At 36.7% G+C, this 14,314-nt stretch overlaps 1 protein-coding gene across 2 annotated transcripts in view; it reads left to right on the top strand.

Moving 5' to 3' along the window:
• Positions 1 to 14,314, top strand: part of nf1b (neurofibromin 1b) — a 72,970-nt gene that overhangs the window by 24,066 nt on the left and 34,590 nt on the right. The window contains exons 24-35 of one of the 2 annotated variants that reach the window (XM_065260629.2): positions 219 to 335; positions 1,336 to 1,517; positions 4,010 to 4,221; positions 4,308 to 4,469; positions 4,578 to 4,681; positions 5,667 to 5,802; positions 6,545 to 6,607; positions 7,722 to 7,880; positions 7,947 to 8,044; positions 8,127 to 8,273; positions 10,631 to 10,777; positions 10,895 to 11,005. In XM_065260629.2, the coding sequence (XP_065116701.1) occupies positions 219 to 335; positions 1,336 to 1,517; positions 4,010 to 4,221; positions 4,308 to 4,469; positions 4,578 to 4,681; positions 5,667 to 5,802; positions 6,545 to 6,607; positions 7,722 to 7,880; positions 7,947 to 8,044; positions 8,127 to 8,273; positions 10,631 to 10,777; positions 10,895 to 11,005 (1,638 nt within the window). The remainder of the gene's footprint in view (positions 1 to 218; positions 336 to 1,335; positions 1,518 to 4,009; positions 4,222 to 4,307; positions 4,470 to 4,577; positions 4,682 to 5,666; positions 5,803 to 6,544; positions 6,608 to 7,721; positions 7,881 to 7,946; positions 8,045 to 8,126; positions 8,274 to 10,630; positions 10,778 to 10,894; positions 11,006 to 14,314) is intronic. The other variant, XM_065260636.2, reaches the window with a different exon arrangement.

Genomic DNA, 14,314 nt, shown 5'->3' with positions numbered 1-14,314 from the left:
TTTCCATCTTGAATGTCTTCATTTAGATGTAGACTGGTTCGCGCTGCTTTAACAAACACCTGTGCATTTGCGCCACTGTTTTTGACTGTAGCTCACTAAAGCATTGCGTTAGCAACACAAACATCATGGTTTCAATCCCAGGGAATACAGACAATACACATAAAAAGTATCTTAAGCTTTCAATTAAAGTCGCTTTCTGCCAAATATTTAATTGACAGGGATCTGGACCAGGCCAGCATGGAGGCGGTGGTGTCTCTGTTGGCCGGACTCCCCCTGCAGCCAGAGGAGGGTGATGGTGTGGAGCTGATGGAGGCCAAATCTCAGCTGTTTCTCAAGTAATGCACCCACATCCCATATCAGATGTCATATACAAGGAATAGTTCACCCAAAAATGTCTTAATTTTCTCATCCTCAAGTGGTTAAAACTGTATGAGTTTATTTTTATTTTTTTGATGAACACAAAAGAAGGTATTGTAATAAATTATGTAGGGTTGCTTAACGATTAATCGCGATTAATCGATAGCAGAATAAAAGTTTTTGTTTACATCATATATATGTGTGAACTGTATATAATAACTTTGAATAAATAAATGCACACACATGCATGTATATATTTAAGAAATGTTTACATGTGTATATACATTTGTATATTTATTTATAATTTATATTATATATAAATATAAATACCTAATATATAAATATATTTTTTTCTTATAATTATATATGCATGTGTGTGTGTATTTATATATACATAGTTATTATATACAGTTCACACACATATATGATGTAAACAAAAACTTTTATTTTGCTATCGATTAATCGCGATTAATCGTTAAGCATCCCTAAAATTATGGTAAGCACACAGCTGTCGGTAACCATTGACTTCTATAGTAGGAGAAACAAATGAAGAGTTTGGTTTCAAAACGCGATAAAAATGTGTATTGTATCAGGTCAGTATTAAAAAGTAAAATCTTAATTTTACACAAAATCCGATGTCCGCCATGTTATTCTGTCATCTTTTCTCCCTTTTTTCTCAAAACGCGATAAACGCCACTCCTCGTTTTCTGCCGAATGCAATAAATCCGATCAACAAATCAGGGCACACCATTCCACAAATAGTTTTTCCTACTATGTAAGTCAATGGTTACTGGCAGCTGTGTGCTTACCATCATTTATAAAAAAATATTTTATGATAATCAAAAAAAAAAAGAAATTCATACAGGTTTAATGGTGAGAAAATGATGAAAGTATTTTCATTTCTGGGTGAACTACTGTATCCCTTTAACCCATATTGGGGTTATTAGTCATCACTATGCCCCCTGTTGGCCTCTGCAGGTACTTCACTCTGTTCATGAACCTGCTGAACGACTGCAGTGAAGTGGAGGACGAGGGTCAGCAGGTGACCGGGCGAAAGCGAGGGATGTCTAGACGTCTGGCATCATTACGACACTGTACCGTTCTGGCCATGTCCAACCTTCTCAATGCCAATGTGGACAGCGGCCTAATGCATTCCATCGGTGAGAGTATTAAAGCTCACGTAACACACTCTGTTTCTACATTTCTGATGTTAATCTGGAGTACGTATAGAGTAGTATGACATCCTTTATATCTCCGAAGAGTCTTTAGTGTAATCAGATTTATAAAAGAAACATTAGCTTTACCGATTCTTTCCGATAACGTACGAAAAAATGAAGAAGGAGGAGTTACTACCACGGGTGGAACGAGTACGAGTCATGCAACACTATACAACACTTATGATTCACTACATGTTTGTGTCATTTATATAATATGCACGCGTATATTTACAACATAAGGCAGAAGTCTTAGGGGCTGTTTACACTTGGTATTAAGATGTGTTTTCATCGATCGGATCACAAGTGGACGAGAGAGACACATTACGTTTACACCTGGTATTTAAATCAGTCTCTTTTGTCCACTTTCGACCGCTTCTGTCCTGAATACTGTGAGGGGGTGGTCTGTGAGACGGTGGGTGAGTCTCTCTGCTGTCATTCAAACCAGAGCAGGAGTAATTATGAGTTTATATGGACGCAAACTAATATTATGTCGGAGTCCACTGCTTGTTTAGCAAGTAAACGTGCTGCACAGAGTTTTGTACGTGTGTATGTAAGAGCTTTCTCTGAATTTTTAGCGCAATTGATGAAATAGGATCGCGCAACTTTCACACTTTCAAAACGAAACTACGGAGAACACCCGCAGTAGTTTTATCAATGAAAGGCTAAAAATAGCGCTGTTCACCGTATGTTCACGCCAGAATCGAAAAAAGATGTAAAACTTGTGTTTAATACCTCAGATTAGATAAATGGGCGGAGAGGAGACGGTCGCGTGTGGCTGTTCGAACACATTCAACCACATTTGCGTTCCGCAACTCCAAAGCGATCCGATCGAAAGTGGTTTCGACTACCTCTGGATGTGGTTGAAAGTGGTCGAAAGTGGACGCGTTCAAAACGTTTTGAACACCGTTTACACCTGGCATTAACGTCGTCCACTTGTGATCCGATCGACGAAAACGCATGTTAATGCCAAGTGTAAACAGCCTCTTACTTACCGGATGTAACTCATGACCCGTTTGGGAAAATCCAACGCATCAAACACACGCAAAACTCTGCTGCTACCCCGGATAATAAACTATATCCATTGTTTACATAAGGCTGGATTTCTTTTCCTTACAACACACTTCTTCTTTCGTGCCATTGTTGAGTTTTGAAATTAAACAAAGCTGTGTCGCATAATAAGATGTTTGCAAGTTCTAGCGTCTCCTGCTGATTGACGGGGGGGAGGGGTTTTCCGGGGGAAGTGCCCATATAAAGAAGTGATATGTATAGAAACCCATGAAACGTAAGTTGGACCTGCAATCGAAAAAAACTTTCCGAAACTTCTACGAAACCTGGCGAAGTGCATTCGGCACAGAAATACTCTGTAACACGCCCAACTGCTTTTTTGTCACTTTGCCTACGTTTAGCATGAGGAAACAACTCTCAGAATGCTTGAAATACCATTGAACCCCCCCTTTAAGGTGATTTATGCAAACCTTTTAAACTAACAGCTTATTTTTATTAACCAATAAACCAAAACCAATGCACACACAAACCATTAAACCAACACCTGCGGTGTACATATTCACCTACACACAAATCAACTAAACTAAGTTCACACGAACACACTGCTAAAATCACAAACCACTAAACAAAAGGCTTTGGGCATGTAGCCTCTACGCCAACACGTTTGCATTGATGAACCTTTAAAACAACACATTTACACAAACAAGGAACCCTGTGAATCTTTCTACAATACGGAAAGTTTTGCTAGCACCACCCAGGTCATGGGTTTGAATTCCAGGGAATGCATTTAAGTGTAATGTATGGCAAATATGCTTTGTAAGTTGCATTGGATAAAAGCATCTACCTGTTGCATCTATGTAATGAGTAAAAACTTTTTAGGTTTTGTACATACATCAAAACCTCAAAGTAAAAATTGATCTGTTTGGCAGTAATGAATTATTTGGGGCAAATGTCTAAACAGTTTTATTTAGTGAATGCAATTACTTCATTATTTTTTTATTTTTATTTTTTATAACATTAGCAGTGCAAAATGTTGTGTATTCAATTCAAGGTTGCCAGGTTTTCACAGCAAAACCCACACAATTGCTCCTCAAAACTAGGGTTTTTTGGGGGGTCATCCAGTTAAAATTGCATTCCATAGGTAAAATTTGAGAGTTAATCTGCTAAAATTCGCATTCCCGGGGTTAAATATCAAATTATTTGGTTTGCTTCAAACCGCAGACATGAAAAATAGCCTGCAGCAAGCAACAATGTTAAAGTAGCCCAATTCCACAGGAATCCTGCAGAGTTGGCAACCCTTATCCCAGGGAACACACATACTGATAAAATATATACTTTGTAATGTACTGTGTGTCGCTTTGGATAAAAGCGTCTGCAAAATGCATTTATGTAAATGTAATGTAATGTAATGTTCTGCTGTGCTCTTGCAGGGCTGGGGTATCATAAGGACCTGCAGACCCGAGCTACTTTTATGGAGGTCCTCACCAAGATCTTACAGCAGGGGACTGAGTTTGACACGCTGGCTGAAACCGCATTGGCCGATCGTTTTGAGAGGCTTGTCGAACTGGTCACAATGATGGGGGATCAGGGAGAGTTACCCATCGCCATGGCACTGGCCAATGTGGTGCCCTGTTCCCAGTGGGTGGGTACATTTATGCAAGTCCGGATAAAGTAACAAAACTAAGTGTGAGATAAATGAGCTATAAACGACCCTTGTGTTTTTTTCAGGATGAGCTGGCTCGTGTCCTGGTGAGTCTCTTTGATTCGAGACATCTGTTATATCAGCTCCTGTGGAACATGTTCTCCAAAGAGGTGGAGTTGGCAGATTCCATGCAGACTTTATTCCGGGGAAACAGCCTGGCCAGTAAAATCATGACTTTCTGTTTCAAGGTATCTTTCGGCACCGGCTGAAGTTAAATACACAATCACGTAAACAGGCAAATGATCAGAAGCAGCTTGAATTTGTTAAGGATCACAAGTGGAAACCTCTCCCTACAGGTGTATGGTGCTACATATCTCCAGAAGTTATTGGAGCCTTTGCTCAGGGGCGTCATCACGGGATCCGAATGGCAGATGATAAGCTTTGAGGTGGATCCTACGAGGTACATATCCAATTGACCCTGAAAATGTCAACTTTCCTGAAACACAGATTGTGGAGTCTGTGAAATGGTTATGGGCTTGTTAAAGGGATAGTTCACCCAAAAATGAAAATAATTGTCATACATGACCCTCAAACTCGTAAGACCTCCATTCATCTTCTGAACACAGTTTAAGATGTTTCAGATTTAGTCCGAGAGCTTGTTGACCCTTCATTGAAAATGTATGTACGGTATACTGTCCATGTCCAGAAAGGTAATAAAAACATCATCAAAGTAGTCCATGTGACATCAGTGGGTCAGTTGAAGCATCAAAAATACATTTAGGTCCAAAAATAACAAAAATTACGACTTTATTCAGCATTGTCTTCTCTTCCATGTCTGTTGTGAACTGCGTGCCCGAGACTGAAGTCACATGACTGCAGTGACGTGAACGTGCGACGTGGCTGACGTGTTATCTGGTGCGCCCCAGCTATTTTTTGTGCGCCCGAGCTTCGTTTACAGTCTATAAGTTTGAAAAATGTGGACCAAAATGTATTTTTGATGCTTCAACACATTCTTACTGACCCACTGATGTCACATGGACTACTTTGATGATGTTTTTATTACCTTTTTGGACATGGATAGTATACCGTACATACATTTTCAATGAAGGGTCAAGCAAACTCTCGGACTAAATTTAAAACATCTTAAACTGTGTTCAGAAGATGAACGGAGATCTTACGAGTTCGGAACGACATGAGGGTGAGTCATTAATGACATTATTTTCATTTTTGGGTGAACTATCCCTTTAAGTCTTACGTCATGCACCACTTCGGGGTCCAAGTGATCTCAAATGCAATAGGGAATAACAAAGCAATCACGATGAAAAAGTCACAATGTTTTGTATATAATGTACAATATCTCATTTTCGAAAACAAGACGAAAGTGATTTTGTACTGCGTATGAGATGTTCATCTTCGGCTTGCAGATGATTGAGTTATTTCTGCAGGCTGGAAACCGGTGAGAACCTGGAGGAGAACCAGCGCAATCTCCTACGGATGGCAGATCGCTTCTTTCAAGCCATAATCGGTTCGTCCGGCGAGTTTCCTCCTCAACTTCGCAGCGTCTGCCATTGTCTCTTTCAGGTAAGGTGGATTGAACTTGCGCAGGTGCACTTTAGATTTCATTGTTACCTGTGTCCACGTTCCTGTGGAAATGTGCATGTGTAATGTCCAATATGCATGAGGCAGTTTATGATATTGAGGAAATATATCTGTATAATTGGTTTATTTCAAACATACTGGTAATATTTAAAGGTGACATAGAATTTATTCTTGTTCTGTAATGTGACATGTAGACAAAAAAAATTTTGTTTGGGTCTGTAATGCCTTAGAGGCTTCCTAAAAACCTCTCTCAGATAGCTCTATTAGGGTGGGGGATTTTAAACAAGTGGTTTTGCACCTATTTGGCTTCCCCTACTGGCTTAACTTGCAATCTCATTACTGATTGGCTGACTTTGCTGCCACTCAAAAAATGTTAGATACCTATGATGTCATAAGCATCAGTTTTTCAGATTGGGCCGTTTTCTGGCTGACATTTCTAAAAGAGGAATTTCTTGATGTTTAGCATGTTTAGCACTTTTTGTATGTTCGTGAATGCGGGTAGACTACCATTATTCAACAAAGACAAGGTAAAAATAGTTTTTCATTCTCTGTCCCCTTTAAAATATTACCCATATGACTGGTTTTGTGGTTCAGTCAATATGTGCGTTGAGAATTCCCACATGAGTTTTCCGACTTTCCGGAGAATTATGCATATTCCTGATTAAATCGATTGCTTAAATGTAGCTTGTGTCGTGACATTTTTGTGATCATTTCTGTCCTGTAGGCCACTTGTCATTCTCTCCTGTCTAAAGCGTCTGTCAAAGACAGAAAGGAAGTGAGAAAAGCAGTAAGTGTGTAAATGACGGACAAATCTGCTTCCTGTCCTGAATCGCTTCATTAATCTGAGATTTATTTCTCAGTCCTGTCATTACATTAAATCACACTAATTTTCTGACTTCCGGCAAGCTGAAGCTTTTCACTGAAAACCCTTTTAACATCGGCACCTGGTATACAACAAAGCCTTGACTTCCTCTTTGCATGAGCTCTTAGTTTAGAGGGCTGCTAGTTTTATAACTAAGGGCTGGTGCTTTGAAGGCATTAAATGTAGTGGTGCATTGTGGGTAATGCAGTTTTATATAGGACTTGAATGGTTTCGAGCTCAAACTCCAATTCTGAGTATTTTAAAAACTCTGCTTTTCCTTTCCTTCTGTAACAACACTCTTAAATGTCTCCACTTTCACTGTTTAACAGCTTTATAAAGCTTTCAGCATTTAAACCCCTCTTGTGCCATTTCATTTAGAAAGTCTCCACACAGCAATAGTTTTTATTGTCTTTGTAAAACCAAAAGTCTGGGTGTAGATGAACGTATGCAATGACCAAAGCTAGCTATGTGACTGTGTGCTATAGTATACAATAGCTTTTGGTTTCATTTAAACTTTAAAGGAAAACACCACCGTTTTTCAATATTTTACTATGTTCTTACCTCAGCTTAGTCGAATAAATGCATCCCTTTTTTTTCAATGCGTGCACTTAATCTTTGTACAACGCGTCGTGAATATGTTAGCATTTAGCCTAGCCCCATTCATTCCTTAGGATCCAACCAGGGATGAATTCAGAGGCCACCAAACATTTTCATGTTTTCTCTATTTAAAGACTGTTACATGAGTAAGTATGGTGGCACAAAATAAAACATGGAAGTGTTTGGTGGCTTCTAAATTCATCCCTGTTTGGATCCTAAGGAATGAATGGGGCTAGGCTAAATGCTAAGATATTCACGACACGCTGTACAAAGATGAATTGCACGCATTTAGTAAAGATAGGTATGTATTAACTTGTCTAAGTTGATGTAAAAACATAGTAAAATATAAAAAAACGGTGGTGTTTTCCTTTAATTCTGGTTTTGAACTGTCCAATGAAATGGCACCATTCCTCAGCCATAAAACCTACTTTACTGGTTTCAGGTGGTGAGTCAGCGTTTTCCTCAGAACAGTATTGGAGCCGTAGGTAGCGCCATGTTCTTGCGGTTCGTCAACCCAGCGATTGTCTCTCCGTACGAAGCTGGGATTCTCGACAAGAAGCCTTCGCCCAGGATAGAGAGAGGTCTTAAACTTGTGTCAAAGGTAAGACATCTACCGAAAGTGGTGTAATCCAGATCGGTGAGATCACTAATTTTCACCTGTCCGCAGATTCTGCAAAGTATCGCCAACCATGTCTTATTCACGAAAGAGGAGCACATGAGGCCTTTTAATGACTTTGTGAAGAGTAATTCTGATGCGGCTCGAAGGTAAGAAAGCAGCGATGCTCGGTATATCTTCCTAAAATGGATTTTGTAACCAACAATGCTATGTTTTGGGGTTTGTCTACAGGTTTTTCCTGGACATTGCTTCTGACTGCCCAGCGAGTGACTCGCTCAACCACAGTTTATCTTTTATAAGTGATGGCAATGTGTTGGCCCTACACAGGCTACTGTGGATCAACCAAGAGAAAATCGGCCAGTATTTGTCCAGTAACAGGTGTGTGCTCCTTAATCTTAAAAGGTACCCTGATTATAAACGCATGTATGTTAACAGGTTAACAAAGGGATTAGCTTTATGAATGATAAATAAAGACATTGTTTTAAGAAACTTTGGGAAAAAAAGGGCGCTATTTAGTTTACACCACAATACACGATGCCAAAAGGTTGCACTCAAAATCCGTTCTAATAAAGGTCACATAACATTTCTGCTATTTGAACACGGGCAAGCACACAAAACATTATCTCACTATCTCTGGACAACTTATGATCCCCTGCATGTTCATGTCATTTACATTATATGCCAGCTAGACCAGCTTAAAAAGTGACCAAAACACTAGACCAGCTAAAACCAAGCTGGAAGACCATGGAGACTTAGCTGGATTTTTCAGTAGGGGGGTCTTCCAATTTCAACGAAATCCAGTTTTAAAGAAACACACTTGCACAACTTCGCTGCTACCCTGGATTAACAAACTACATCCATTGTTCCCATAATGCTGGGTTCATTGGGAAGCTGAACAAGCTTAAATTCCCCTCACATACAAATACACACCTCTCTGCTGACTTTGATTTCGTGTCAGCTCTTGTTGGTGTGCGTGTGCTATTCCGGTTAAAGTGCCCATATAAGGACTTCCACTGTACTTCCTGTACTGATTGTTTTAATATGAATCTCTTAATTATCTTCGAACCCTGGCTAAGTGCATTTGGCACAGAAACTCCATCATATGTCCAACTACTTTAATGACACTTTGCCTGCATTTAGCAAGAGGAATCCAACTCTTTAACAGTGTTAATAAGTCAGAACGCATTCATTAGCTTTAGACATGCCTTTAAACGCTACAGCAAGGTAAACATGGTAAACAAGTCTTCAATCAGTACATAAAGTCACCTGTAAAAGACTGACAGTGTGACAAGACCCATGAAAGATGTTTTTAATTTTTTCTAAAATACATTAGTATTTTGTTGTTTAGAAATGACTTTGAACTGCAGTATTGAAGATCAGAAAAACAAAGCATCTTTTTTGTTATTTTGACCATGTTTTCCCCATTTCAATTTCCAGTAAATGCAAATAAAAATAATTCAATTTTATTTATATACCGCTTTTCACAAGTTTTTTAAAGCAGCTTTACATTAATAAAAGCAGGAAAAAAAACACAGAAAAAACAGTGGACAACAAAAGTTTGATAGTACAGCGGATAAAAATCAAACCGTACCAGCAAGCAATTGAAGTATTGAAGAGAGTTCAAAGTTAAGCCAATGTCAAAAACTCATAGGAGAAAAAAACTCAAAATTTATTAAGAGGAAAAACATTTACATTCAGGCATTTAGCAGACGCTTTTATCCAAAGCAACATTCGGAAACAATATAAGCGATGTTTTAAAGGGAGGCAATAGTACAAAAGGTGCAAGTTTTCACTATTCCAAAACAATTCCTGTTGAGAGAAAAATAATGTTTGTTGTTGTTTTTTATTGAAAAGGGAGAAGAGAAAGATGTGCAGTCAATATCTATGTCAAGTATATTTAAAAGAGATGGGTTTTTAATTAATTCTTATTTTTTAATAAAGTCCTATGGAGAAAAAACCCTTGAGAGAGAGAGCCACACATAACTGATTCTATAGAGGATATACCATATACTGTATTAGATACTATATTATAAAATGTTATGGGAATTAAAAAATTAAAAAATATTTAATGTGTTTTTAACTACAGATTTTAGTAGAAGAAGGCAAATATAAAGTATTTATGGCCGAGGTACCCTTTAAAAATTAGGCTGCTACACGATGCCATAGAAGAACCCTTTCACAAAAAGGTTATTAGACTATCAAATAAATCGTTTTTTAAAGAATGGTTCTTTGGGGAACCAAAAATGGTTCTGATGTAAAGAACCTTTTTAGCACCTTTATTATTAAGACTGGTGTTACTGTTTAGTTCATGGTGCCACAATTCAAGTAAATGTTATTGTAAATGCAAATGGGAAGTCATATAGATTTGTTTGTCTTCCAAATGCCTGTATTTGACTGGAAACTGGTTTAAGATTTCACTTGTCCTCTTTTGACTCTCTTAAGTCTAAAAGGTTTGATTATTTTACCAAGATGCAGCTTTTAAGAGTTGTTTTTCCATCATTTAGCAGATCCAGCTCAAACCAATAGTAAAATAGAGTACAACCGCTATAGGTTCAGTCCTTAAATAACACTATGTCGGCCATATTGTTTACTTTTTTTATGTTGAACATTTTTTACCTCTCAATTTGCATTTGCAATGCAAAGTCCATACCTGACTTACATACTGACTTAGAAAATGCACTAGTGCGGATAAAAGTGTTTGCCAAATGTATAAATGTGAAATTTTTCGATCTCAGGGATCATAAAGCTGTTGGGCGAAGGCCTTTTGATAAGATGGCCACCCTGCTGGCTTACCTGGGTCCTCCTGAACACAAACCTGTTGCAGACACTCACTGGTCCAGCCTAAATCTCACAAGCTCCAAATTCGAGGAGTTTATGACCAGGTAAAATAATGCCGCTTTTTATATTGCACAATATGCACAATATTGTCTTGAAGCCTCAAATAAAATAATAAAGCTTTAATTATTGATACACACTCATCTTCATCGTTTTTTCTTCAGACACCAGGTGCACGAGAAAGACGAGTTCAAAGCACTGAAGACTCTCAATATCTTTTATCAGGCTGGAACATCAAAAAATGGAAACCCAGTGTTTTATTATGTCACACGCAGGTAAGACTTTATTAGCCAATACGATTAAATTTAAGCTAGCACCATTCTGTAACAGTTAGGTAACTATTATATTATTATTTGTTTTTTAAACCATCAGTCAATAAATCCCCAGTAGTGGAGAAAATCTGTTTACTCTTAAATAATTTTTATTTTTGCACACACATGGATAAAAGTGATTTTCAAGTCTTAATATTAAGTCTTAAATTGTGTTTTATTTATTCAGGTCAAATGCAGTCTATGATACTATGGAATAAAATACAAATCATATTAATTTGTTAACTACTGTATGTAGTCATCTGTAACAGATTTAACTTCTATTATCTCTATCATTTGAAAAGCACATAAATAAGTTTTATTTTACTAAGAAGTTTACTAGCAACATATAACCTTGATTTACTTTATCTTTGTTAGCTTTTACACGTCCAGCAATAACTTAATACAACCTGACTGCCTGATTTTATATAAGTTAACAATATTTTTAACAATCCAAGTCATTTGCATAATGTTACGTGCAAAGCTAGTTCATTAGCAATTCATAAATTAAAGACTTATAGATTAATTCAAAGTCCAAGTTCTCCAACCAATGAGAGGGAGTTGACGGTTACTGATTGATCACAGGATTATCTGGAGAAAGCCCAGAGCCGTAAAAGCATGCAGGAGAAGTTTGAAGCCGTAGGTCAGGGAGGTTGAAGATGATGTTGAAGATCCTTGCTGAGCACTTGCCGATCCTGTAGAGCAGTTTCGGTATATGGTGCAGTTGTAGAGTTGAGTGGTTTGTGTACCCGTTGATGAACTTGAGCTGCTTGAGCTGCCTACAGGCTTGTTGGTATTGATGGTACTGTTGGTACTGTTGGTATTGTTGGTAGTGTTGATGCTATTATTGTTGGAATTCCCTTGTCCATTTACAGTAACCTGCATTTGGACCAACATAAGGCCGAACATCAAAGCCACCAGGGCCATGAAGCATTCCATCCTCAGAGCCATTTCTGTGATCTCTGTGTTGAGAAAATTCAACATTACAGATTAAATATTAATGTTAAATATAATATAAAATAAAAAGTGTAATCATTTTGACTAGTGATGAGTTGCAATAAAATTATATAAATGTATAAAAATAACCTTTTTTGCTAAATTAACGTATAATTTATAGCAACTCCAAATTTAAGTTGTTTAGTTAATTGTATTAATTTGTATTAGTAAGTGAACATAAAAAATGCAAACACAAACTTAGATCTGGAATATTTAACAAATTCCCAACACATTTTACTTCTGTAATGTACAAATGTATGATTTTTTTTACACTTGTTGAGCTTGAAAAAAATGTCCTCTTAAACCTACACATGAAATCTTTTTTCTAAACAGTCCATCAGGAATTATTTATAGATACATTGCAGAATGAAATAATAATAAATTCAGTAAATCCTTCATAATAAGATAAATAGTGAATTTTTATTACCTTGATACATTTTTAATTTCCAGTATACCACTCAACACCAATCTTTTTTAAAATACTTAAGTATAAAGATTCGCAAACGTCCTAAAAAACGTGAAAGGAATCTCCATGTACTCACCTGTAGTGTTGAGTGATGGCGTTTGTGTGGGTTAGGTGAAGATGTTCAGTCGGTCTATCTGCAAACTCTGATGGTTTTAATACTGTCAGAAGCTCTGGTCACATGATGTGCTTTTTTCATTTGGAAAAGGAGGATCCGTGATGGAAAGGAAAGATCATGCCAGCTAGATATCCATTTTTGTTTAACAAATCTTTTATTTGTTTGTCATTAGGTAACATGCTAAAATTTTGGAAGACTGGCTCTAAATTTGTGCATTTGCTGAGGGTATTATATAAAGGAGTTTTTTGTAAAAGTTTATTATAACAGCAGATTTAATGCCATTTTAAAGCGTTTCTGTCAAAAGTTTTTGCCATGGTAGGTAATGGCGTATTGAGGTGAAAGAAATGCATTAGTTCTGGACAACAGAATAAGGTTTTAGTTTAAAGGGATAGTTCTCTTTAAAATGAAATTTCTGTCAATATTTACTCATCCTCATGTTGTTCTAAACCTGTATGAATTTCTTTTTTCTGATGAACACAAAAGAAGATATTTGGAGAAATGATGGTAAACACACGGTTGACGGTACCCATTAATATATATTACATATTTTTCCTACTATGGAAGTCTATGGTCACTTACTGCTGTGTGTTTACCATCATTTCTCAAAATATCTTCTTTTGTGTTCATCAGAAAAAAGAAATTCATACAGGTTTAGAACAACATGAGGATGTGTAAATGATGACAGAAATTTCATTTTAAAGTGAACTATCACTTTAAGGCAGGGTTGCCCAAAATGGGGTTCCCAAACCCCTGGTGGTTTGCAAGGGAATTGCAGGCTTAAGTTATAATTAAATTGTTAAATGTAATAAACTTTTGCCCCACCAGCGTTTTTTAAAATAGTTGGCAGGCAGCGGCAGCATTTTTGTTTTTTTTGATTTTCACAAAAGTTTAATACCTTCAAGAAAACTTTCTTTTTCAAATATATAAACACACAATATATAAAATAAAAAGAACAAACCCTCTGCTTTAAGTTTATTCCACGTTCATTTTTTCTCTTTTTATCACAAATATTGGTAGGTTTCTTTAAAAATATCAAATTTTAAGCAAAAGGCTGAGATAATTAAATTTTTGTGAAGGACTTTTGATAGAGATAAAAGCAAATATACAGGCTGGAAAAACTCGTCAATGGCAGTGAAGCATTTTTTCTTAGAGTTAACTCGTCAATGGTAACTACATTTTTTTATCTGTTCAAATATAAATAAATCAAATATAATTTTTTTTGTTAGTAAGTGTTTTACACATCGTGTCATTTAATATGTTTTGTTTTAATAAGTTTGAGATCCACTGGCATAAACCATCTAGGATTAGCTTAAAACCAGCTATCACCTTAAACCAGAGGTTCTAATATAAGATCTAATAGTACATTTGCATGTTTAAGTTAAAAAAAGTGTTTCATCTGTTTTACAAATCAAATATATATTTTTTTGTTAGTAAGTGATAAATACATTTTATTTATTTATTTATCACTTACTAACAAAAATAGCCTATATATATAATTTGTAAAACAGATTTTTAAGAAGTTTAACATGCAAATGTGCTATTACTGGTAGATCCTGTATTAGACCTTCTGGTTTAAGGTGATAGCTGGTTTTAAGCTAGTCCTAGATGGTTTATGCCAGTGGATCTCAAACTTTTTAAAACAACACAATGATGTGTCATTGGTTAGAAGTCTTTATTTTTCTGAGGTTTAATTGCACAA

Source organism: Paramisgurnus dabryanus, chromosome 10, assembly GCF_030506205.2.
Source record: "Paramisgurnus dabryanus chromosome 10, PD_genome_1.1, whole genome shotgun sequence".
Lineage (NCBI taxonomy): Eukaryota > Metazoa > Chordata > Actinopteri > Cypriniformes > Cobitidae > Paramisgurnus > Paramisgurnus dabryanus.
The sequence above is the reverse complement of the archived record's forward strand: the minus strand, read 5'-3'. Positions and strand labels throughout refer to the sequence as shown.